Here is a 27,664-nt window from a genome sequence, read left to right as displayed (position 1 = left end):
TTTGATTAGTAGTACTTGTTGCCACCGAATTTGAATGATGTGCTACAACCAAATGAAGTGTTTGTGATCTGAAATGTAAATTGCTTTCTTGGTTTTACTTGCGAGTTATCAATAATTGCAAGTATGTACATGGATTTTCTGTTGTAATAGTTGCATGATGCTAACGGTTGTTTGGATTACTAACAAGCGGAGCTAAGAATAACTGAATTTTCTTTTTGCAAAAATGCTGTTGAAATCATGCTAAAATGCTGCTGAAATCATGTTAAAATGCAGCTAAAGCTCAAAGTTGGTCAAAATTCGAACTTCCCAGAAAAATTCAGAAAAAATCTAGTAAATCAAACAAATTGAGTTATGTATTCTAGGAAAAATTTCAATGAAAAATTTCGACATATAGTTTGTGACCTAAGAGCATTTCAAGTTCTGTTCAAAAATTTGAACTCAAAATTCGAACTTCCAAGAAAAAATTGAAACAATTCCAGTAAATCACATCTATTCTGTTATGTATTCTAAGAAACTTTCGTTGAGTTTCAACATACGGTTCGTGAATAAACATAATCAGGGATCCTTTAATTCATAGGAATTGTGTAGGATTTAGATTATATAATATTTTTTTCATACACTAGTTGTTGACTCGTAGGAACATATTCTATTGGAAATAATTCTAAAAAAAATCTTGTAGTGCAAATTCTATAGAAAAAAAACATGAGATCAGTCAAAGGAAACTCAGTTTCCTATAGGATTCAACTAATTATATGTTTTTCTTATTCTATAATTTTTTCTATCCTACAAATCGAAGGAGCCCTAAAGTTTCAGAGTGACAAGTGCTAAAGTGAAAATGGGTGAGATTTGGAGTCAGTTTGTCTTTGGTGGTTTCAGGTCATTGGATCTGCAATGGGTGGCTGGGATTTAGATAAGTCTCACGGTGACTTGTGTGCTGAAGCTGAGTCCCGCGACGAGGGCTCTTGGGCGGCGACAAGCAGAGAGCGGCGGACTGGGACACGAGCCGTGGGCAGGTCCAGGGTCCAGGGCGTCGGCGAGCGTCTGGCTCGGCACCAGCGCGCGGTTGACCTCGTCGAGGCGACGAGGCATCCTGGGCGGCGGCGAGCGGCACACTGGGAGGAATGGAGCGGCGCCGGCGCGCACCTGACCAGATCGAGGCGAAGAGGGCCTCCAGGCGGCGGCGAGCCACGGGGAGCACTGGAGCAACACTGCGAAGGATGGTAAGAATTTTCCCCCTGTACCTCAAGTCCCAAATCGACACGGCTACAGTTTCCGAACCCGACCGTGTATACGATACAAACTCTGATCCTTGTAGGACGAGACGCGAGACATCTTTGCTACTCTACTTATATTCTCTATATATACACGAAGTAGTCCAGTGTTTTTGCCTTGCGGTACTTCAGGGTCATAGTAGTCTCATAGAAACAAGTTCTTTTTTTTTCAAATACCGTTTTCAGGAGGCACCCTCGCAAGAATTTGTAGCTGGTTTATGATGTTAGGCCAATACCTGGTCGTACTTCTGTCGTAAGTGTTCCCTTCATCCTTGCATAGATCCTTTCCCTTTGTGCTCAATTTTTGCAGAATTTCATGTCTCCTTCGTGCCTTGCCAATCTGCTTGTTTGATTTCAGAGGGCTACGAGGGTATGGTATGCCGGTGTATGAGTTCTTCAAGACTATCTTTTGGCACTGTGGATCTGAGTACGCACACTACTTGTGGTGCGCATTCTGGTATGGCTCAATTCAGTGTGGCAAATGACATTTAGGCAAGATTATTTTTTTACAGAAAATCTAACTATTTCAGCAATTTTTACAGCATTTTGCTATGCATCCTGCTCCTGCTTCAAGAACAGGCGAGTCCACTGGCTTTAAGGTAACCACCAAATGTAACTTACCTATTATGTCAAGGTTTTCAGATATATGCTGGTTTTGAATGTATCTAGCTATTTGTCTGCAAAGACAATGATGACTAACACATGTAGTTGTGTACTTTAGCACAAGACAATGATATTAATTGATTTATAAGTACAAATGGTTTTGTCTATTATTAAAAATTTACGAGAGTATGATTAGGATGGTAGAGATCAGTTATTACCTTGTAGAAATTTTATTATGTGTTCATTTAGAAGGTTGGATCTTGCCATGCAGAAATATCTGTGTTTGTGTGGTTAAGGGTTTTTGGATGAAAGGCTGAAGCCCTGCTTTATAGAAAGCAAGAAAACAAAAGACAGAATTTTTCATCGTTGGGAGCCACCAACGACGTTACATTGAACTCACACTTCCTCAAAACTTAAGAAATACCATGAGGCTACTCCCACACAAACAGTTACCAACAGAACCAAAACAACCGTGGCTAACAACATACCCAAGCTAAACAAAACAAGCTTGATACAAGAATTTAAACTGGTTCAATTACACGCCCAAGTTTTTCATGATTCAAACTACTCCCTGACGATTAGCTGATTAAGGCTCCTCATTCTCGTCTTGCACTTGGTAATCACCTACTCAACCATTATCTGGAACTGCTCGCTCCAAAGGGGACACCACAACTACAGACAATATCTGCTGGCTTCTTGATCAACTAGCCTTCAAAAATCAGTTATTCCTGGGAGACCACATCGCTGCTGCAGCTCCCACCCAAACCACATCAAAATTCTCAACAGAGCCATGTCTAGTGAGAGATATCAGGTCAAGAACTGACTGTGGATTGGCCGGCCAATCAATAGAAACTCTGATAGATGTCCAAAGAAACCCAGCCATAGGGCATAAGAACAATAAGTTGTCAATACATTCAAGGCCATCGCATAAAGGACAAATCCCATTGTTTGGCCCATCTCTAGAAAGGATCTGCTCCTGAGTAGAAGCCTATCATGAATAACCTGACACACGGGAAGATTTTTATCTTCATAGGCACCTTCAACTTCCAGATATTTTTCAACCGTGGACCTGGAAAGCCAGCCATTTAGACATGGATTTGGTAGACTTGGTGATGCGAAGTGTCATGTCCATGGTCCACATGCAGCATTTGTTAGATGTTGATTCACCAATTATAGAAATTACTCTTGTCTTTGCGCCACTATCATTATGCCATACATTCTTTCGTGGCGGTTTTGATTATGTTATGCTTCATTACCTCCATTGTGTCCCATCATTATGCTATACTTTATCTCACGGTGGTTTTGATTATGTTATGTTTCATTGCCTTCATCTGTTTACTGTATAATTTGTTCGCCACTAGAGTTTGCATTGGTTCATAATGGTTTGTACTTGTGTAATGCTTACCAAGGCGTACTCTTAGTCTTATGTATCAGATATTCAACAATTTGCAGACCATATTGATTTCTTAGAGGATACGAGCAGAGAGTATAATATTGAGCATCGCTAATCCGACAATTTTTCTATTTCAGTCACAGGATGAAGTCCTTGAAAAGTAATGCGGCTTTTTGTTTTGTTGAGGTAAATATGAATAAAAACTTTACTTCCATGTGCCCATTTTGCATTCTATATGCTTTTGCTTTCTTCACCGTTCAGTAAGATGTTGATCACCTATATTCATAAATCCATAAAACATAACCATTAACTGGGTTAATACAGTGTTGGTGCAGTTTGCTTGCAAGTTTAAAAAGTGACGGTTAATATTGGTGCATTGATGTTTAAGTTTCTTTATAATTGTGTTTTGCCACGTGTGACCTATTGACTGTGTTGATGCTCTTAAACAGGGTTCTGCCACTATAATCGAAATCATTATTTTTCTGTGGGATTTCGGTGTTCGTTTGGTGACTCGGCCAGAAATACCAAATCTTGCTCGGCAGATGGTGCCGCAACATGTTGGAGTATGGGGGATGGACAGCTTCAAGAGCAAGGCACATGATTTTCTAGAGAGTAAGCTATTAGATGATTCAACTTTGGGATTATGGGGCAGTTCGGGTGTGGGTAAGACCCGATTTCTTACACTCATGATTGAGTGTTATGCCAATGGCGATTCTCTGTTTCGCCATATCTTACCAATTCAAGATGGTAGCGTGACCGATATACAACATTGTTTGGCTGTTATTTTGAAATTGGACTGGGATACTATGTCTTTGTTTGAGGAGCATCACCGAGCGGAAATCATCTCAGAGTATCTGAAGCACGACAGCTTTCTAGTTTTGCTAGATGACGTTCAAGACAAACCATTAGACTTGGCGTCCTTTGGTTTGCCGATGCCACTTGGAGGTAGGCGAAAGTTGATTGTGACATCGAGGAGCCAGGTTGGCTGTAGCCGCGCGGGGTGCACTGTGGCTAATACTATTGAGATGAAGGGCTTAGATGATGAAGATGCGTGGAACCTTTTCAAGTACAACGCGGGAGTTGAGATCACCGAAGCTGATGTTGAAGTTCACAAAATCGCAAAAGAGGTAATTTATATTTCTATAATACCTTCTCCAACGTACAAAAAAGCTGTCTTTGCACTAACTTATCTGATATTGTAAGCAGATGGTTTCAGCGTGTGAAGGCATGCCTAGAGCTATCAGTGCCATTGGCTTAGGCATGGCCGGAGCAACCTTGTGTGGGACAAATCTGGATGATTGGTGGTACGCCTATGAACTTTTCAAGGCTAAGAATCTGCCGCCTGAAAGAATGGAAGAAATTTGGGCGGTTCTAGTATAGGTATGTGCAAACTCTTTATATTTACAGATTCATCTTCACCTTCATACCGTTAGTATCAAAGTTTAATAAATCAGAGCGATTCATGTCCCTGAACAATTCTTCATGACCATCTACCATGCTCGTAGTCCAGATTGGACACCTTGAAAGCAGCCGCTGGGTATCCTCAGTTTTCCAGTGGATAGACTTTCATTTGAAATTTCCTCTTCAGAGCTTCTGGAGCTGCATTTGATGTCAGCTTTCTTTATTGATTATATTCCTATCGAGGACAATTAAGTCATTTGATGCTAGAATATTGATGGAACAGGGAATTGAAGAATATGTCCTGCAAACTGTGTTATTGGTAGTGGTAACTTTAGTTGGACCAATATTACCTCGATATGTAGTTGCACTGTCCTTGAGGTCAATGACCTGCTCTAAGGTCCCACCTTCAACACGTTCCTCTAAGTCCAGCGGATATACTTTGATGCAAGATTTACTTTTGGTAGTCTCAGGAGTTGTATTAGGTGCCATCTCGCTATGCTGACCAGAATAAGGACATATGGCAGCACCCAACAATCTCTCTTGCTATCTGTTTTATTTTCACTTCTAACCTTCACGGTAGAAAGATTGGTGGTATGTGAAGTCCGCAATCTTTGATAACCTGGTGTAGTTTATTGGTTGTCAGTTTTGTTGCTTGTTTCTGAGCTGTAAGAGACTTACCGTTACTTTCCTAATGCAAGTGTTATTTGAGTAGGAGCTACCAAGATCGTGAAAAGCTTCTGATGGTTTTCTGCAGGTTAATCTTGTAGTGCTCTTGAAGAATAGAGTTTGAGGAGTTGGTGGTTGTATTATAGTCGACAGCAGGTGCCTTACCGCGTGGACTCTTTCCTGGTACCTTGTACAATAGATGTACTTTGGTTTCTGTTACATGAATGTTTATCTACGTGAATTGCAACAGTAGTTTTGTGAACATACAGTAGTTTATCTACCTGAATGTGTCGAGCGTGACGACTCATTGTTGTCATTGATCCTGTTGCGATGATGAACGGCAACGTATGTATCCACCTTGCTCCTTCATCAGACATTCTGAACCACCTGGTCCTCTCATACTTGCGTGTATCCTTCGTCTCTCTTCATGCCTCTCCGTTGCAGAATTTGTGAAGGACGGAAAAGAACACTGTAAGAATTCAACCTGAATCTATGCGTTTTCCAAATTATACACTTCGGATATAGAAAATGACACGATGCAATCAGATACAGCAAAAGACAATACTCCCTCTGATCCGGAAAAATTGTCGAACGGGTCTTTTTGGCAATTTTTCCGTCCAACAATTTTTCTGGATCGGAGGGAGTACATAATTGTAGTGAAGAGCATCTGAAATACAATCACCGTAGCATGTCAGGCCGATACCGCCAAGCCCGGGTTGCAGCTCCTAACTGACCGCTTTGCCGCCGCAGAGTGTATATGGAAAAAGGGAGCGCCGATCAAGTGAAAGCTGTTCCTTTTGTTGAGTGTGCCGTACAGATTATGGAGCTTAGGGCATCTCCAGCGGCGCGACGCAAACGGACGCTGAGCGACCGTTTTCGTCCGCCGTGACCGGAAATGCGTCTGGGGCCTATTCCAGCGGGACGACGCAAAGTGACCGGGCCGTCCGCGGAGACGCAAACCTGGCCCAAATATGCGCCAGGTTTGCGTCTCCGCGGACGCTCGGCGGTCGCTCCGAGCGTCCGCTCGCGTCCCCACGGGCCCTCATGGCAGCGACCTAGGTTCGATCGGCCTCCAATTCACAACCGCCGGCGACCAACCGCCGCAATGGAGCGCCGAACCGCCGCGGAAGAGCAACCGCCGGCCTCTTCGTTTTACGCGCCGTCGTTAATCCGCGCACATTATAACCCCCGCGTCTACGGTAATTCAAGTTCAACCGCCTCCTTCTTCATCCTCTCGTCTTCTTCCGCACCGGCACGTCATGAGCGACTACACGCTGCCGTCCGACTCGGAGAGCGAGGGCAAGTCGCCCGGATTCCTGCATTGGTGGGAATCGCCGGCGACGCCAAGCGATCCGGGCTCCACGCCCAGCTACCCTACCTCCACACCGAGTGTGGACGAGGAGGAGGGAGGCGGCAATGGCAGCGAAGGCCATGAGGAGGACGGAGGCGGCGCTGCCAGCGACGCGGACGACGAGGAGGAGGGCCAGGAGGAGGAGGAGGACTCCGACAGCAAGGCGGACGACAAGGCGGCGGCAAGGAAGAAGTCCAGGGCGCTGGCGCGGGCGGCGCATCGTCGTCCGTTCACCGACGACGACGACGAAGACGCCATTTCTTCCAGTTTCAAGTCCTCGACGGGCGCATCGTCCTCCAGTTCCGACGACGAGGTGACAAGCAAGAGGCGGAGGAGTTTCCACGATGACGACGACGATGCAGGGCCTTCGAACAAGAAGGCCAAAAAATAGTTTTAGTTTATATGTTTTTAAATTTCTTCTTATTTGTATGTTAAATATGTTTGAATCTAGTCGATTGACGTATCCGGTTAATTGTTTAGGCTATAATCTATTCGATTGGACCAATATGACATCAGAGTACATCTTTTTCGCGTTTAAAACTTGATCATTCAACTATAGCTGTAAAGAAGTAGCATAAAAAAAAAAAACAGTTGCATGTCCAAAATGCGTCGGACCGCTGGAGGTAGCCCCCGACGCAAACGGACATTTCGCCCCTTGCGGTCAATTTGACGTCCGCGGGGCGACGCAAACGACGCTCGCGACCACTTTTGAGCGTCCGAAATGCGTCGCGCCGCTGGAGATGCCCTTAATGGAAGAGGTCGCTATGGTTTACAGGAGTAGCCCTCAGCTTGCTTCTTTTGCCTTCAAGACAACGTGAATCACTTCCTAGTGCAATGTGTCCATGCCCGACAGGTTTGGCATGATGTCTTCCAAGAGCTGCAGATCGTCACTGATATGGCGCTAGCAGGCTTCAGGAGTGGTGGACGACGGAGGGCAAGATCATGATTTCAGGAATAAGGAGAAAAAAGACTTCACCGCTATGGTTATTTTACGATGTGTTTGGATTGTGACGAAACTATACCTCAATTAGGAGAGTAGTGGCATCCCAGTCCACCAAAATTTGAACTCCGAATTTAACACTTTGGTGTCTCGACAGCATTCCCCGATAGCGAGACGTCCGTGATGATTTCGTCAATCTTAAAAAAAATCTTTGAATTAACTCTAGCTCTCGGGATGCTCATAGGGGGCAGGATGCGTGTGTGCGTTTATAGGGGTGAGAGTATGTATATATATGAGCGTCTATGATTACAATGTATTTTACAAAAAGTATTAGTCGCGGCGGAGGCAACTGGGTTTTTGACCATGTTAGTCTAGCGGCAGAGGCGTTGGCGCGGGCAGAGGTGGTGGTAGCGTACGCACGGGCGGTGGCGGTGGAGCGTGCCCGTGCTCGCGCATTGGTATAACCGGAGGAGGCACCAACGCACATTGAGCTAGGGCAGACTTGCGCAACTGTAAGGCCATGCTGGCTGTTCCACCGACCGAGCTCCTCTAGGTCGCCCTGGGCGACGACCAACTAGAAGGACTCCTCCTCCGTGAGGTCCGGTGACTGGGTTCACTGCCACGCCTGGAGCAGCGCCATTGACGAAGATGGTGTCTCCCGAACCACCGTCCTCCTCGTGGTCGTGGTCTTCATCTTCGTCCTCTTCGTCGTCGGTCAGGCTGACCCCATTGCTGCTCTGACTGCATCTTGTTAAGGTTTGTAGTTTTCAAATTAGGGCATCTCCATATGTGCCATGCATATCGAACGGATGAAGTCAGGGGGATATGTGAGCACCCCTTCTCTGCTCGACACGTGTTTAACGATGTTAGCACTATACACGTATCGACGCGGTCCAACGCGTCGAGTGGAAGGGCAGAGATACGCGGGGAAGGTGCGCGGTGATGCGCTTGGCCGGGGAGACACTGGCACGACCTCAGATGCGCGAGGTGGAGGCTAGCGAGGTGGAGGTGGAGGCCGGCAAGGTAGTGGCCGTTAGTGAGTAGCAGGATCAAACGGTGGTGGACCAATCCAACGGTGGTAACCGGGTGCTCACGTATCCCCTGAGCACCAAATCTACTCTCCGGAAATACGCAGCAGCACCTAGGTGCTGATGATCCCGGTTAATTGTAGCGTGGCAAAAATCGTATTTCCCGAGCTGTACAAGTTTGTATAAAAAAATTCGCATGTAAAGGACACACATATGTATGTACGTGCTAATTTTTGTACCAAAATTCAATGAGTAATCTAGTAATTTCTTGATAAAATAAATAAATCTTTCCGTTTCCGGCTTGAGGTGTGTTCTGACAAATATACCGCAAAATAATAATGTTATGAGGCAAAGGCATGTTTTGCCAAAGACCAAAGAAAACGGTGTCTCCTACCAATTTTTTTCCCAAACAACAGACATGCAAACCTAACAAGTGAGCAAAGATGGCGGTGGGGGGGCTTATTTTGCTCTTCATTTAAGCAAGAGCAAAGATGGAAAAGTTGAGAAGAATGATAAGGAGGTAGCAAGCCTGTTCAAGACAAGCCTACGAACAATGACAATATGGAAAGTGGCGAATGACCAGATTGCAGATGGTCTAGAAGTTGATGTCTCAAGCCCAAAGAAGGGCAATCTTGGTCGTAAGAGAAAAGACCTGGACCTAGAGAGTATTTTGACGGTCCCACTTAACAAGAGAAATACAATTCCATCACTATCTAGGGCTCCTCGTGTTCGACCCTCCACATTACACAGAAGGTTTTCAGTGGAGTGAGGTGAAGCACATCTCTAACATTTTGAAGGCGTTGCTGATGCCAGCTAACATCATCCATAGTTTGAAATTTTGCGTCAATATGCTCGATGAGAATGAGAACGATTTGATAACTTCTAATCCTTTCTTCAAAGAAATGGACTACACGGTCCAGATTGATGAAAAGTGGTTCTACATGACAAAGAAGAAGAACAACTACTACCTGCTCCGCTACCGTGCGGAACATGAACTATATTGGAAAGTGATGTTTCTCATTGATGTGGCCAAGCCAAGGTATGAAGGTGGAGTTTTCACTTTTGATGGCAAAATTGGCATGTGGGCCTTTGGGAAGGAAACTTGGGTTATTAAAAAGAGAAAACACATACCAAAAGGGACAATGAAAGTGAAACTATTGAAAGTCACTCGAGAGGTTATGAGTTACTAAACCAATTCCATCTACGGCATCACATCACATGCGACTGAATTTGAATGCAAAAATTCGATCAAATGGGTAGCTGACATGACATAGGTGGTCAAAGAGCTGCATGGAGTAGACGTCCTCCTTGTCGGCGAAGTAGACGACATCGTCGAGGCGGTGGTTCTCCATCACTTCCAGCCCCGTGTTCATCCGGTGCGACCGGTGTCTACGGACGCGGAGGCGTTGAGCTTGTCGCAGGAGCCGAAGGTAGGCCCAATCCAGCATGAGGTGCACCATCATCGTCACCTCCTATAGGAGGAGCACCAGCATCGGAGAGGAAGGCGTGGGAGGCTGGCGGCGGTGATGATGCCTAGAGCTCGGAACGGTAGCATCTATGAGGGCCCTAGGACCACCATGGATGCTAAAAATCAAAGCTTGTTGGAGCCCTACGCCACACATGCCGCCATGGATTCCCCAGCAACCCTGCTCCAGAGCCTGAGGACGCTGATGCCGTCGTGGATCCAAAAATCAAACCTTGCGTGGCGTGGGAGTCAGTGATGGGGACAGGGACGAAGACGAGGATGGGATTTTTCTAGTAAAAAAAAGCACAAGTGTTTTTTTTTTGCAAAAATGCTAGTACGCAGCTCTTTTAGGGCTTGGGGGAGTATTATTTTTGAAAAGTCAAACCACGTAAAGTTTTACCAAAAATTTAGATAAAAAAGCATCAACATGTAAGATACAAAATCAATATCATCATTAGATACACCATGCAACATGTTTTCATATGATATCTATAGAGTATCATATTTGTTGATTTATTTTTCAAAAAAATGGGTTAAACTTTATTTAGATTGACTTTTCAAAAAATGCAGTATTGATTGGAGCAGAGATAATAATAAGAAATAACTCATCGTAAATCCTATTTCATCGTTATATCTATTATGTGGCATGATTAAGATATGGTGGTCTTCTATCAACCATTGTTCATACCCTAACACCGGGCTATGAGCCATGCACCGAAACTACAAAAAGATTGAGAACCGGTAACTGACTTAATTGGGTAGCCCGAAAGAACGAAGGATTGAAACCGACTTTTGTCAGAAAAGATGCTCGCGAAATCAAAATCAGCGTAGACTCCCCTAGGTCACCAACGTTAGCAGCACAGATCCGATCAGGATCAGATCGTTCCCTCCTCGCCTGGCACGGCATGACGCCTCTACGCGAGCTTCGATACGATCGCGTCACACTCTATCCAAGGCCCAGGTTCCACCGCGGCGCGAGGCGGCGCGATCCGTCGTACCACCTCTCCGAAATCTTCCCGCCTATTCGGATCGCTGATTTTCTCCCGCGGAGGAAGAAAAGGACGAGAAACCCAGGACGCGACACCGGCGTCGATGCGGCGGCCGCGGGCGCCGACCAACCCCGCAAGCCGCGGTTGTCGACGCCAGAACCCGGGGTACCGAGCCTGGAGTGCGGGATCTGCGGATCTTCGGAACAAGACGAAGACGACGACGAGGAGGAGGAGGAGGAGGATGAATCTAATGCGACGGCGCGCTACGTGGTCGGGCCGGACTCGATCCGTTTCCTTGCCCCCGTCGACCAAGGCAGCCTGGTGGTGTTCGACCGGTGGCGAGAGGTCCACGTGCCTTCCCCGTGGAGCCACAGCTACTGGTCCAAGCAGCAGGAGCCGTGGCAGAGGTTCTACCTTGACCGCGGCGCCGGCTGGCGAGTGAACTCCGAGAAGGAGGTGAACCAGGAGCTCTGGATCGCCTTCCTGCTCGACCGCGGCGCCGGGAGGCACTCCCGGTGGTGGATGGAGGTCGAGCTCGCCTTCGCCTCCGCACGAGCCAGCATCGACGCCCCACCGTGTCCCGCCAAGCGCCGCTGCTTCAGCCCTGCCGACGATTCTGCGGCCGCCGCGCCGGGCGTGCTACCGCTGGGCCAGGACCCGGGATCAGGAGCAGCTGAAGACGATCGTGGAAGAGATGCTGACTGGTCCAGAACCGAAGACCGCGAAATCTGACTGCAAAGGAGTGTCAGGTTTCGAGCCGTGCGTCTTCTAAAAGTATCACATCATTTTTTCAGAAAAGTCTCCACGTTTCCTAAAATTATCAGGTTTAACAATACCGGACAATTGGAAAGTAAATGTCGTTTAAGAATATCATTAGTTCCAACAATTTCATTCCGTTTATCGCTTTAGTACTAGTACCAGTTTTCAATCTAGTGTTGGTCTACGGTTTATTTTCCTCCCTTTCATGTACTTATTATTTAGGTATATATAACCTCTGAAAAAAGTGACATATTATTTAGGTATATAGATTTTTTTGCAGTGTATTGCAGTGTCGTAATGCTCGTGCCAGCCCTTTGGCCTCGCATGGAGACATCATCTCTCCTGGTTTTGTCCTCTGTCAGTATTGAAACGTTATCCAAAAGCTGTAAATCAAACGGCCTTCCTGGTTCGATTTTCTCGTGAGGCACATTGAACCAGCAAGCCACAACATATCGAACCACCTCAATCAGGCGTTTGAATCGCTTTGTTCTCGTCTTGTGCTTGTGGATGCTGGTAAGTAGTCCTGGGCTTGATTCCTAAAATAAGTAGTGATGGGCTTACCATGCGGAAACTATATATAAAGTTTACAGAAATCAGGCCCACTTTACAACCATGAACTTTTTGTTGTTCTTGTTGTTGTTGTGAACTACTCGGTGTATACAATTCAATATACATGACTTTGTAAATATTTCCGCCTTCACAAAATTATGGTTCACTTTTCATGTATTCTTAAAAAATGAAAACACTCTGCTCGATTGTAAGATCGGGGTTAGATAAATGGAGACTCACAACATTTGGCTCTAGCGGGGCTCGAACAAGTGGCTAATTTGAGGCGGGGACATTATTGTCCAGATTTTTCTTGCAAAGATTGGTGCTTTTAAGTTTTTGATGCATACATTGTTTTAGTACATACATAAGTGTGACATGTTGCATGGTTTTTGGAATGTTGCATCAATGCTACAATGCTATTTTTTGCATTGCTGCAAATATTTGTTTCCATGTTGCATTTGTTGTGATGATTTTCCAAAACAATCTCTTGTGACCAATGGAGATTTGTTGCATACATAACATATTTTGTTATATCTATGTGTTTTGAAATGTTGCTATGCTTTCACCCTTCATTTAAGACCATGAGAGAAATGTTACGATGATGTTACATATGTAGGAAAAAATATTGCTCAAGGGTTCTTTTTGTCGCAATGATAGAACATGCTAGAATCAGCATCCTAAGTTGAAAATAGACATCGGGAGGAGGCTGATTGGACACTGCGCTGGACCGACACCTACCACAATCCATCAAATTTATTTAGTCGAGGGATTAACGCATCCACTTTTATAATAAAACTCTCCAACTTATCCACTCACAGAAACTTCTGGCACCAGGTTTACATCCTCCCTACTAAGGAGGTGTTTGTTCTAGCTTTTGGAGGCTTTCCACCAAAATAAGCAGCCCAAACGAGCCAAAGGGCACGGCTTCGCTTTGGGCTTCGCCAAAGCCACCAGGCAGAATAGGCAGACAGGAAAAAGCACCTCCGGAGGTGCTTCCCGCGGCTCCCTGACGAGATCTTGATTTACGTTGGCTAGTCTCTGACCTGCAAAGCAAACGAATCTCCTAGTTTGATGATATTTTCGTGGATGGGGTCTGCAGCGTTTCGGCCGCTTCTGATTATTCCGATGGAGACTGTTAGGCAACGAGCTTTGCAATTGATAGCAGGTGAGAGGTGGAAAAAATTCACCCATATTTATTGTAGAAACAATCATCTGCTATGGGAGGAATTAGCTAGTATAATGTTGTGGAAATGTATTTTGGACAAAAATATATTCCCAATGGTTATGTAATGACAATTGTATGGCGACTTGAATTTTAGATGCATATTCTATTTATTACACGTGAAGCAGCAACAGTACAATTTTTCATGAATGTAAGGGTGTTTCAGACAGTTTACAGCCAGACAAATTTCTGGTTTAAAGACTTCCACTTAAAAGCAATTTTCCTAGACAAAGAATTTTTCAAGACGACCTACATAATGCCCATGACAACAACAGGCCCTAAATGTGCTCATCCAGCCTCCGTGCTCATCCAACAATACCAATCACATGATGTCCGTGTTAGCATGGGTGACTATTAATGACATATGAGTTTTGCCGAGTGACTTCTTAACAAAAGCAACACCGTTGTTTTAAGTCAAAATAGCAATTACCAGGTACATAAGTCCACGTACAATTGGGTGATTTAACCTATTTCTTAGATCTTTCATGTTAAATTTCTGTTTAGTTAGAAGAGAGAATAAAGATGCGGAAGATTGTTTTTGCTTAGGTGGAAATTGCAGTTGCATGTGAACAAAAGGCAGTGCCGAGAACCTATATTTCCCAAAATCAAGATGTTGAACTACTTTGAACTGGAAAACGCTTTGCTTCCGCCAGGGGATCGCACGCGACGCGTCCTCCGGGTCGAGCGAGCGACACGTGTCCCTTGTGGACCCACCAAACCAACCACCGCACCTTATCCCTGTCCGTCTCTCTCTTCCTCATCTCCCTTTCTGTGTCCTACATTCCCCATCGCCCATCCACTCATTTTCGAATCCAAGCAGCACCCTGCTCGCCGGTGGTTCCCAGTTTGGCCGTCAATCGATTCCTGGTGTCGCCGCCCGCTGCTGGTTCCCGGCGTCGAGCTCGCCGGTGGCTCCCCGCATATCCGCACGTACCTGCTTCGCCGCGTCTTCACTCGCCTCTGCTCTCACGCGCTGCAGCTTCTCGCCGTCGCCACCCGCCGCCACTCCCCCGCGTTGCTCACGCCTGGTGGCGCGGTTTCCGGCTGCTCGCGTTCCTCGTCGCGGCCGCCCAAGCGGTCGAGCTCGCGGTGCTCTGCTGTTGCTGCGAGGCCGGGCCGGCGTTTCCGCGAGTTCATGCCAGCGGTGCTGCGAGCAGTGGTCGCCCGAGCTACGGAAGAAAGATGTTGGTGCTCGTCGGAGCTGCGAATCAAGGCAGTCGATGCTACAAAGGTCGGCCGACGATGCTACCAAGGCCGGCCGGTGATGCTACAAAGGTCTGCCGGCGATGCTACCAAGGCCTGCCGCCGATGCTACCAAGGCCGGCCGCCGATGCTACCATGGAAAATCGGGGCTGCTACCATGGATATCGGCGTTTGCTGCAAGCGACTACCATGTTGATGCTGCATCGGCGACGCCGTGATGAGATAATCCAGCCTTGCTACAAGGTGGCACAGCCGTTGCTGCCACGACACCGCCGCTGGCCACCGCTGCTACAAGCGGCCTCCAGTGTTGCTACAAGCGGTCACTGACGCTGCTACAGTTGTCCACCGATGTTGCTGCAAGCGACCACTGTGATGTATTATCTCCGGCGACGGCGGTGATGCTGCAATCGGAAGGCAAGCGAGGTGCTACCTAGGGGAGGGAGGTGATGCTGCCATTACCAGAGAAGGGTTGACGTGCTGCGAGTAAGGTGCTTCCTAGAGGGATGTGGCGCCTCCTTCGGCGGAGTTGGACGTTGCCCTTGCCGGAGCTAGACGCGCTGCAAGTCGAGCGAATGGTCTTTTTTAGAGTAGTCGAGCGAATAGTCGTGGACGACGGTATGGTGCTGCTTTTCCTCTTTCGCTAGCGTGGGGGGGGTTTTTTCTTCCGTGTGCATGAGTGGTCCCTAGTGGACACGTGTCGAGCGCTGGACGCGGGGGATCAAAAGTTCCGATCCCCCGGGGGACGCTTAGCACGATCCCTTTGAACTCACATGAAAAAATCAGTAGGAGTAATTTAGTGGCCGTGGCACAAACAACATCTCTAGAAACAATAGAGAATTATGAAAACAATATCCTTGATGCAAAAAAAATATAGCTTGCCAATGCTACTCTGGAATCAAGAAAAACTGGGAGATCGACGAGACGACGGGGTACTCGAAGACGATTGTGCCGGATGACTCCTCCAACAGTGTCCAGAGACTCGACTCAAGACCTCCACGGCGTCCCTGTCGCTTCAGCCGCTGAAGTTCAGCGTTACGCAGGTTTTCAGTGTCCGCGTCCTTTCGATCCGCACGCGGCGCGCGAACGCGACGCGCGGCAGGCCGGAGCGGGAGCTGGACCGGGCGCCGAGCGTGCCGTCCTCCACGACGGCAGGGCACACGCGCGAGACGATGAGGTCCTGGAGGTTCTGCGCGCTGAGGGCGATCTCGCCGTAGAGGAGGCCTCCTGGGCAGCGGTGGCGGCCAGGATCAGTGCGAGCGCGGCGTAGATGGACGGCTGAGCGGAGACCGCCTCGCCGCCGTCAGCATGGTGCACGGTGGCGGTGGGAAGGCTGGAGCCGGTCGCGTCGCTTGCGCTGGCTTGGGCTTCCATCGCAGCCCGTCACGATCTCGACGGAGGTACGTAAGATCGGTGCACGGACCTGCAGGCCAGCCCTGGCGAACGTAGTCTAATCTGCTTGGACGTTGAAGCCAATGTGCACGTCGCAGAGTCCCGCGCTCACGGGGGTTCTGATTTACAATCGGGCAGTATGTTAATTCGGACAATAGTTATTTAAATATCCTTTGCCAGACAATTTGAGCTACTTATGCCCCATGGAAAAACTTTTAAATCACATATGGCTCCTCTTAAATAAGTCTGGTTTATTGCCGGTATCCCCCCCCTAGGCCAATAAAATTGAAGGGGCAAGTTTACCGAGATAATTATACATGCCCCATAACTTTCAGAAAATAGACAAACAACCCCTCAAGTTAAAACCGAACCCCCTGTTTTTCATGGTGTGGCAGTTAAATAAAAACCGGCCAATGCCACGTTCGACTAGGAGGATTAAAATTCTCCTTCAGCACCATCGTCCTTGGCCTCTCCTCACCCCCTAAATACCCAGAATCCGGCGATCTTGCTCGCTCCTTCGGCGCGGTGACCATGGAGGCGCACATTCTCGTCGTGTTCCTGACCCCTACTCACCACTCGCAAATAAACACATTCTCCCTCTCTCCCTTCTTGACCATGGCGGGCAGCGCGCATCGGCAGCCTCGTCTCCTCTGTCCATAAGAGCATCTCCAACGAAATGGCGCACCATCGCGTTTCAACCGTTTTTTTGCCGCGCGCACCCTCCCGCACGTCTCCAGCGGACGCGCCAAACCGGCGCGGGAAAGGAAACTTTTCCCCCGCGCGCGCTATCGCGTTATCCCGAGCGCCAAACTTGCCGCGTCGCTTCGCGCGCGCTATAAAGCGCCGCGTGTGCGCCAACAAACCGCCACGGAAAGTTCCACCGCTTCACCTCGCCTCGTCGCTTCCCCACGCCACGCGTCGCCGCCGCTCTCCTTCCTCTCCTCCGCCTCCACTCCTTCGTCGTCGGGATGCCACCGCGCCGCCGCGGAACATCCGGTTTCCACGGCGTACGAACGGGACGTTCTACGCACTCCCCTTCGTGCCGGCGGCTTCCACCTCACCCTCGGCACCTACAACACGCCGGAGCTGGCGGCGCGCGCCTACGACGCGGCCGCGTGGCGATTCTGGCGGCCACGACGCGACCTCAACTTCCAGGACGTCGAGTCGCTGGAGGAGGCGGAGTTCCTAGCGCCCGCACCGTGCATCGTCAACAAGGAGGACCGTCGCCGCCACCGCCAGGCGCAACACCAGATCGCCATTGCCGAGCGCGACGAGGAGCTGATGCGCCAGTGGAGGGCGCAGTTTCCCAGCGACATCGACAACACGGAGGCCTTCTTCGCCGACCTCAGGGTGCAAGGTAGGTCAGCCAGGCGCCGCCGTCGCGCCATCGCCGAGTTCGGGCTCGACAAACCGAACATGACTTGGGCCGACAATGACCCTCGCTGGGATGACGTTTGGACTGAGGCAAAGGTCAAGGCAGTATGACTACTGGGGTCAATAGGGACGGCCTTCTACATGTTAACCGGCCCTGGACCTTTGCCTGCACCGCAATGGCGAGCGCGGATGGAGTGGATGATGTGGGCTTCTTCTTGAACTTTCGGTGCTGCAGAAGCTAGGCTACTAGGATCCTTCCCACTAGATTAACTGAACGACGATGCTTCGTCAAGCTCGCCATGAACCGAAGATCGACGGTGGCGGTTTCGGTCGATGCAACTCAAGGAGCACATAGATGTTCAATTAATTAAGCACAGAGGTCCGGGGAGATAGGGAATGAGTTGTGCATCAAAATGGGGCTCGGTCGCCGGAGGCTCTCCTAGAGCAACTCTAACAGAACCCGTAAATGCCACCGGAACTGAATTTTTTCGGCGGATATACGGGTTCGGGCCCAAAGCGTCGCAGAACGGAATCCGAATCGGTGGCCCGGCCGTAAAAATATCTCGGGGGCCCGAGATACGCGAGGCTCGCCCCGTATTTATACATGCCACAGAGTGGAGTAGGGTTCCAAACCCTACTCCCCGCCTCCGCGTTCACTTCCTCCGCCAAGCGTGCTTCCACTTCCGGCGAGCGATCGCGTTGCTACCGCCGCATCTCCGCTTCCGCGACCTCCACCACGACCGCATGGATGGCGCGGTCAGCGTTGGGAGGGGAGGCGGGCGGATTCCGGCGAGCGATCGCCACGCCCCCTCCCCATCTTCCACTTCGAGGCCGAGCGGTGGAAATGGAACCGCTCGGAGGGCGCGCGGGAGCGCAACGCGCGCCGTTGGACCAACTGGGGCCTGACGTCACCGGGGAATCTCGCCCGCTACGCCAACAACGGTGAGGGGTCTTCCTCCGGCGCGTCGGGCGGTGCTCTTGCACCGCCAGTCACCGACAGCAGCATCGAGGAGGAGGAGGAGGAGGAGGCGGCGTCGGCGCGCATTGTTCTACAGTCGGCGGATTACGTCCTCAACGACGACGAGGAGGCGACGGCGATGCGATCCAATAGATCGCCGTCATCTCGAAGCCCGAGGTGCGCGCGTGCTTCCGTCGCGAGGAGGCAGAAGCCATCCGTGTCGTGCGCGCTTACGAGGTGGCGCAGAAGGAGGCGGCCGTCCGCCACGTGAAGCAGGAGGTCATCGACCTCGACTCCGAGTAGGCCGCCGACGACGTCGTCCTCCGCCGCGCGTAGAGTAGGTCGCCAACGGGCGAAATTAGCTTAGTTAGGAGTTGGTCGCCGACGACCAGACTAAATGTAATCTCTTTTGCGACTGTTATCACCAGATTTTAACCAAATCAGAAGTGGGCTGTGATTGAGATGGGCTTAGCAAATATACGTAGAAATTATTCGTGAATCGGCCTTGTATAAAGAGTTTGGGCCAAATTGCCCGTGTATCTGTAAAATATAGTAGGATACGTGTCGGTTAGGATGAAAAGATAGAGTTTAGCTCGTACACGGTGGGGATTATTCCCACGTTAGGAAGTCTACGAACTATAAATATGTATCTAGGGTTATTGAGAAAGGAGGACGATCACGTTCACAACAAACCAATCTAGGCGCATCGCCACCCCTTGTTTCGAGGGTTTCTTCCGGGTAAGCGCTATGCTGCCTAGATCGCATCTTGCGATCTAGGCAGAATCTTGTTTATTCGTTGTTCATGTGTTGCTCGTACTGAAGCCTTTTTGATGGCGAGCAACACCGTTATCATGGATATGTTAGGGTTAGCATCGGTACTTTCTTGATGTATTCGATTAGTCATGCTACCCCTGGATATCTAGCCACCCTTGTACCGATCTTAGGTGCAAGGGTGGCACCCTGCTTAGTCATTATTTAGTAGATTCGATCTGTTACGATTGCTCCTTGTTCTTCAAGGATTAGTTTAATATCTACATAGTTAGGCCTTGCAAACGGGTTGAAGGATCCAGTAGCACGTAAGGTGTAGTTTGCTAGTCCTAGAGGAGATGTTCCGGGAATCAACTCCACGTTGGTTTTTAGGCCTTGTCTAGGGCTGGTTTATTATCATCTTTCGTGTCTGCCAGGCTCAATTACGCGTAGGACGTTCCGGTTATGTGGTGAAAACCCTAGATCTTCGTAGATCGTTTTAACCTAATATTGATCAAGCAGGACCACCATGTTATTGTAGATCTCATGCGAATCATGGGTGGATCGGCTCCTTGAGCCGATTCACAGGACAACCTGAGAGCCGATCGAGGCTCGTATTTAATGTTTACGTGTATGCCATGCAGGAAACTAGTCGAAGCAATCCATCACCTTCCTGACCAGGTATAGGTCAGGTGGCACGCCCTTGCACCAGCATCGAACGTGCGTGCCGGAGCATTGCGGGCCGTCACCCGAGGGACCAGGGCCCACCAGCAGTCCTGGGAGCCTCCCGGCTCTTCGTGTTGCCCGTCGCTACTCGCCGGTGGGTTTTGGTGGTCAACACATTCTGGCACGCCCGGTGGGACATTCTTCTACATCAACTGCATCAACATCCGCATCAGAGATGGCGGAAGATCCAGTCACGTACGAAGACATGTCTGAGGAGTACAAGAAGAAGTATGACGAGATCAAAGCTCTCTTCGAAGCCGACCTCATCGGCTCTTTCCAGAGGACCCGCTCACACGGCATCAGGTGGAAAGGGTTCTCAGCTGAAGGCGCTCTCGATGGAGTGGATCTATCTACTCCTTCAGAAGAACGCACCAGGTCTCTACGTCAGGAGGTTAATCACATGGTAGCTCATTCGCTACACCGCCATTCTGAGAGCCTGGTGAACACTTTGGAGCGTGTCGCGCTTCGCGTGGTCCAGGAAATCATGAAGCATCAGTACTCTCCGTCAGGACCTGCCCTAGGGACTTGATACGTCTCCGACGTATCGATAATTTCTTGTGTTCCATGCCACATTATTGATGATATCTACATGTTATATGCACATTTTATGTCATATTCGTGCATTTCTGGAACTAACCTATTAACAAGATGCCGAAGTGCCAGTTCCTGTTTTCTGCTGTTTTTGGTTTCAGAAATCCTAGTAAAGAAATATTCTCGGAATCGGACGAAATCAACGCCCAGGTTCCTATTTTGCCCGGAAGCATCCAGAACACACGAGAACCGCCAGAGAGGGGGCACAGGGCCACCAAACCCTAGGCCGGCGCGGCCAAGGGGGAGGCCGCGGCCCCCTATAGTGTGGCCCCCCTAGAAGTCCACCGACCTTGCCCTTCCGCCTATTTAAAGCCTCCGTCGCGAAAACCCTGATACGTTCGACGAAACCAGAGAAAACCTTCCAGAGCCGCCGCCATCGCGAAGCCAAGATCTGGGGGACAGGAGTCTCTGTTCCGGCACGCCGCCGGGACGGGGAAGTGCCCCCGGAAGGCTCCTCCATCGACACCACCGCCATCTCCATCAACGCTGCTGTCTCCCATGAGGAGGGAGTAGTTCTCCATCGAGGCTCGGGGCTGTACCGGTAGCTATGTGGTTCATCTCTCTCCTATGTACTTCAATACAATAATCTCATGAGCTGCCTTACATGATTGAGATTCATATGATGATGCTTGTAATCTAGATGTCGTTATGCTAGTCAAGTGAATTTTACTTATGTGATCTCCGGAGACTCCTTGTCCCACGTGTGTAAAGGTGACAGTGTGTGCACCGTGTGGGTCTCTTAGGCTATATTTCACAGAATACTTATTCACTGTTATGAATGGCATAGTGAAGTGCTTATTTATATCTCTTTATGATTGCAATGTGTTTTGTATCACAATTTATCTATGTGCTACTCTAGTGATGTTATTAAAGTAGTTTTATTCCTCCTGCACGGTGTAATGGTGACAGTGTGTGCATCCGTGTTAGTACTTGGCGTATGCTATGATTATGATCTCTTGTAGATTATGAAGTTAACTATTGCTATGATGGTATTAATGTGATCTATTCCTCCTACATAGTGTGAAGGTGACAGTGTGCATACTATGTTAGTACTTGGTTTAGTCTTATTGATCTTTCATGCACTCTAAGGTTATTTAAATATGAACATTGAATTGTGGAGCTTGTTAACTCTGGCATTGAGGATTCGTGTAATCCTACGCAATGTGTTCATCATCCAACAAGAGTGTAGAGTATGCATTTATCTATTCTGTTATGTGATCAATGTTGAGAGTGTCCACTAGTGAAAGTCTAATCGCTAGGCCTTGTTCCTAAATACTGCTATCGCTGCTTGTTTACTGTTTTACTGCGTTACTACTGCTGCGTTACTACTGCTTGTTTACTGTCTTGGGCAAAGCACTTTTCTGGTGCCGTTGCCACTGCTCATATATATTCATACCACCTGTATTTCACTATCTCTTCGCCGAACTAGTGCACCTATTAGGTGTGTTGGGGACACAAGAGACTTCTTGCTTTGTGGTTGCAGGGTTGCATGAGAGGGATATCTTTGACCTCTTCCTCCCTGAGTTCGATAAACCTTGGGTGATCCACTTAAGGGAAAACTTGCTGCTGTTCTACAAACCTCTGCTCTTGGAGGCCCAACACTGTCTACAGGAAAAGGAGGGGGCGTAGACATCAAGCTATTTTCTGGCGCCGTTGCCGGGGAGGAAAGGTAAAAGGTACTCACACTCCGGATCTCGGCTACTAAGCTATTTTCGCCGTTGTAAGTACTCGAAGCTATTTCCTTTAGATCCTGCAATTGCATCTTTTTGTTTCTTGTTTACACTAGTTTGGCATAATGGACAAAAATGAGCTTCTTATTCTATTTCCTGATTTAAAACATGGATTGTTTGATGCGAAAATTAAAAAACCTATGGAATCTTATTTGCATGATGGTAGTAATATTAGTATGAACGCTTTGAACACCATTGTTGATAATAATATAGAAAATTCTAAGCTTGGGGAAGCTGGTTTTGATGAGCATGATATTTTTAGTCCCCCAAGAATTGAGGAGGAAATTTACTTTGATGATTCTTTACCTCCTATTTATGATGATTATAATGATAGTAGTCTTTTGTTGCCACCTGTTATGGAGAATAAATTTGATTATGATTACATTATGCTTCCTATACTTGATGATGAGAATAATAATGATAGCTACTTTGTTGAATTTGCTCCCACTACATGTACTAAAATTTATTATGCTTATGTGGAGAGTAATAATTTTATGCATGAGACTCATGATAAGAATGCTTTATGTGATAGTTATATTGTTGAGTTTGCTCATGATGCTTCTGAAAATTATTATGAGAGAGGAAAATATGGTGGTAGAAATTTTCATGTTATTAAAACACCTCTCTATATGCTTAAAATCTTGAAGTTGCACTTGTTCTATCTTCCTATGCTTGTTACTTTGCTCTTCATGAACTTGTTTATTTACAAGATTCCTTTTCATAGGAAGCATGTTAGACTTAAATGTGTTTCTAATTTGCCACTTGATGCTCTCTTTTGCTTCAAATACTATTTCTTGCGAGTGCATCATTAAAACTGCTGAGCCCATCTTAACGGCTATAAAGAAAGAACTTCTTGGGAGATAACCCATGTGTTATTTTGCTACAGTACTTTGTTTTTATTTTGTGTCTTGGAAGTTGTTTACTACTGTAGCAACCTCTCCTTATCTTAGTTTTGTGTTTGGTTGTGCCAAGTGAAGCCTCTAATCGAAGGTTGATACTAGATTTGGATTTCTGCGCAGAAACAGATTTCTATCTGTCACGAATCTGGGCTGTTTTCTCTGTAGGTAACTCAGAAAAATATGCCAATTTACGTGCGTGTTCCTCAGATATGTACGCAACTTTCATTAGTTTTGAGTTTTCTGATCTGAGCAACGGAAGTATTTATTAAAAATTCGTCTTTACGGACTGTTCTGTTTTGACAGATTCTGCCTTTTATTTCGCATTGCTTCTTTCGCTGTGTTGGGTAGATTTCTTTGTTCCATTACCTTCCAGTAGCTTTGAGCAATGTCCAGAAGTGTTAAGAATGATTGTGTCACCTCTGAACATGTGAGTTTTTGATTATGTACTAACCCCTCTAATGAAGTTTATGAGAAGTTTGGTGTGAAGGAAGTTTTCAAGGGTCAAGAGAGGAGGATGATATACTACGATCAAGGAGAGTGAAAGCTCTAAGCTTGGGGATGCCCCGGTGGTTCACCCCTGCATATTCTAAGAAGACTCAAGCGTCTAAGCTTGGGGATGCCCAAGGCATCCCCTTCTTCATCGACAACATTATCAGGTTCCTCCCCTGAAACTATATTTTTATTCCATCACATCTTATGTGCTTTGCTTGGAGCGTCGGTTTGTTTTTGTTTTTGTTTTATTTGAATAAAATGGATCCTAACATTCACTTTGTGGGAGAGAGACACTGTTGCGGTCAAAACCCACCGGCGGGCAGCGATGGGCAACACAGTAGAGCCAGGAACAACTTAGGGCTGCGGCTGGCCCTGGTCCCTCCGAGCGACGGCCCGCAAAGCCTCTGGTACACACGTCCGATGCTGGTGCAAGGGCGTGCCACCTGACCTATACCTGGTCAGGAAGGTGATGGAGATGCCTCGCTTAGTTTCCTGCATGGCATACACGTAAACATTAAATACGAGCCTCGAACGGCTCTCAGGTTATCCTGTGAATCGGCTCAGAGAGCCGATCCACCCATGATTCGTACGAGGTGCACGAATATATGGTGGTCCTGCTTGATCAAGATAAAGCTAAAGCGATCTACGACGATTTAGGGTTTTCACCGCATAATCGGATCATCCTACTCACGATTGGGCCTCGCGGCCACGCACGGTGATCGTAAGCCGATCCTAGACAAGGCCTAAAAACCAACACGAGGTTGATCCCCGGAACATCCTGTCTAGGACTAGCAAACGACACCCTACGTGCCGCTGGATCCTCCAACCCTTTGTAAGGCCTAACTATTGCAGATATTAAACTAATCCTTGAAGAACAAGGAGCAACCGTAACGGATCGGATCTACTAAATAATGATCAAGCGGGGTGCCGCCCCTACACCTAAGATAGGTGTAAGGGCGGCCAGATATGCAAGGGTTGCACTACGATAGCATATGATACGAAGAACAATGCTAACCCTAACATATCTAAGATAACTACGTTGCTCGCCATCAAAAAGGCTTCAGTACGAGCAACGCATGAACAACGTAAATAAGCTTGTGCTGCCTAGATCGCAAGATGCGATCTAGGCAGCATGATGCTTACCGGTAGAAACCCTCGAGATGAAGGAGTTGGCGATGCGCCGAGATTGATTTGTGGTTGAACGTTGGTTGTTTATTTCATAAACCCTAGATACATATTTATAGTCCAGGGGACTTTCTAACGTGGGAACAATCCCAACCGTGCACGAGGCAAACTCTAACTAACCGACACGTATCCTACTATATTACAGATACACGGGCAAACTAGCCCAAACTTTGCATGACAGGCCGATTCACGTTTTTTCTTCCATGTATATTCTTCAAATCCATCTTGATCGCGGCCCACCTCTGACTCGGTCAAATCCTGGTGATAACACATGCCCCCCTGGTTTTGGTAATGATAATTTCAAAACCACTCTGTTTTTCCTTCGAAGGGTCATGTCGTGGCAGAGCAGAACCGTTGCAGTATCCTTCATCATGATGCCCTGTCTTCTCAGCTTCTCTGCAAAATTCGATAGCTTTAGCATCACCTCCTCGGAAACTGCAATGGCATTAAATCTCCACCAGGCTCCTCATTATTTAACCACGCCGATCGATTAGCCCTCTTCATCCTCTTCCTCTGTTCTAGCTATCGGCACCAAAAAACCCTCTCCTTCCATAGCCATGTCGTCCTCTTCCTCTTCTTCCGTTTCTCTCCAATCCTCTTCCTCAAGCGAGTCGATTCCGGAGCACGACCAGATAGAGGCGTACAACCGGCGTGCTCCCAAGCATTGGGACAAGCGGGAGTGGGATTTCGATTTCGTGCCAGAGGGCGAGGACCTCGTCTGGTCAGATGGGGCCATGCCCCTAACTGACGGGGAAGATGACCTCCGGTTCCTGGTTGACGGAGCACTAGAGGCGGAGAGCGACGACGACGACCCTCCCTTCCGAGGTAAATTCACCTCCGTCACCAAAGAAGAAGAAGAGGATGTCGAAGACGAAGACATCTCCTCCGACATGAAGAAGGAACAGGAGGACGACACCTCCTCCGACGAACCGCCACCAAAACGCATCCGGGGCTGGGCTTGGTCAGACGAGGACGATGATGATGACGAGGAAGAAGCCTCTGCTGAAGGTCACAGTAGCAGCAACGAGGAATTCATCGACAGCAGCAATGACGGCAGCTACCCAGCGATGGCGAAGACAGCAACAGCCCTTAGAGTAGGGATCTACTAGCATAGGGTTAGCAGTAGTAATCTGTTCCCTTTTGTCGAACAATCGGTTTCTCTTTGTAAGAAATCTTATTATTAATGAAAACTTCCTTTGATTTTGCCGATGTCCTCTATGCTGATTTAGCCGATTTTTCCTCATCTGACTTCGTCGACTGTTAGCCTAATCAACGCTCAATGACTGATGGCAACACATCGGTCTCTCCCGATAATCTGCGAGACAGGCCGATGACGACAGCATTTGGCACAGCCGATCGCAGCAGGCCTGCGATTTGGTCTTGAGCAGGCGTCTTTAAGAGAACCCTGGAACTGTCGCTGAATCAGCTTGGATGCTAAAACTGATAACTCTGTAACAAAAGCACCACTCTTCAGGACAATTGCGATGTAGAGCCAGCCGATTCCAACCAAATTGGCGATGTAGAGCCAGCCGATTCCAACCAAATTGGCTCTCCAGGGCCAAGAACTTTTCGGGCGAGCTGCCCCCCAAGCCTCATCCAAAGCGGGAACAGTGACGATGCAGCCAAACGTGTTACCATTGGCCCCCAAGTCATAGTGCAGAACCAGCCGATTCCAACAAAATCGGCTCTCCGGAGCAAAGATTTTTTAGGGCGAGCTGCCCCCCGAGCCTCTTCATTGCGCCTCGCTGATCAGCTTGGCTCCTCATCTTTGGCAGATTGATGCAACTTCCGGTGAGGATGTTTTGAATTTCTGATACCCTCCAAGACTCTAGACGCAACAATCTCTGAAAGTGACATCGACCTAGCCGCCACCTTAATCCACACCAGGCAAAAAATGCCATAGTCGCTTGATTCGTTATCGGCTGTGCTCATGCGTCTAGGATAGGTATGCTCCCTTTGTTGGACTCACCCTTAACCTGATCTGCCTGCTTACACTGGCACTGCTGAACTTGAAGTCTTTCAGAAGGAGTTGGAGGTCTTGAGAAGGAATTCATCCAGTAGAGCCTCTCCTTGTAACTCAACAACTGCTCCATCGGGCTTCTACTTATATCAGCTGTACCTCTCGAGTCGATGGCCATGCATCGGCTGTATACCCACTATGAGTACATAAATATGTTTTTTTTTACTGGCCGATTTTTCTAATCGGCCCCCAATGTTTCACTGCACACTGCACACATGTTCATCTAACTAGGTGCCCCCCGAGCCGAAGCTGACAGGTAACTGTAGATATCGGCTCTGTAGTCTAGCCAAGGCACCGTATGTGCACATCGACTTTGGTAGGACCAATGTTGATTTTCCCTGACTCATCAGCCGACGTAAACCGCTGCCCAATAGATCGACGTTGCATTAAGCAGAAACATGTGGTGAGGATAATTTTGGCCGATTGCTGGAATCGGCCTCCATATTGATTGAAGCGCTCAATGAAGGCTCTGTAATGTTCCTTCATAGATTCTTGGGACCGATCCCAAGGATCGGCCTCGCCACGTTTCTTATTGGTTTGTTCTCGCTACTCGGTCAGGCCAGTGGATAAGACCAGCCTAACCTCATCCTTTGTCATGTCGATGCGCTCGCTGTCGTCCACCTTGAGTGCATCGTGTAATCCTGGAGCACTAAGCTTCGTCGGAAGGACGAGCACCATGTTTGTGCCAGCCGATGTATCATCATCGGCTTTCC

At 48.0% G+C, this 27,664-nt stretch overlaps 1 protein-coding gene across 1 annotated transcript; it reads left to right on the top strand.

The window, feature by feature from the left end:
• Positions 1-803: 803 nt before the first annotated feature.
• LOC127302666 (probable disease resistance protein At4g14610) lies at positions 804-5,733 on the top strand. The gene is made up of 8 exons (XM_051333207.2): positions 804-1,220; positions 1,458-1,524; positions 1,630-1,728; positions 1,814-1,870; positions 3,405-3,453; positions 3,717-4,394; positions 4,474-4,647; positions 5,423-5,733. The coding sequence occupies exons 2-7, from the start codon at positions 1,490-1,492 to the stop codon at positions 4,645-4,647; spliced, it is 1,092 nt and encodes a 363-aa protein (XP_051189167.1). The 5' UTR covers positions 804-1,220; positions 1,458-1,489; the 3' UTR covers positions 5,423-5,733.
• The last annotated feature ends 21,931 nt before the right edge of the window (positions 5,734-27,664 follow it).

The sequence above is a fragment of the Lolium perenne genome, chromosome 1 (assembly GCF_019359855.2).
Source record: "Lolium perenne isolate Kyuss_39 chromosome 1, Kyuss_2.0, whole genome shotgun sequence".
In the NCBI taxonomy this organism is placed as follows: Eukaryota; Viridiplantae; Streptophyta; class Magnoliopsida; order Poales; family Poaceae; genus Lolium; species Lolium perenne.
Note: the sequence above shows the minus strand (reverse complement) of the source record. Positions and strands in the feature narration are given on the sequence as shown.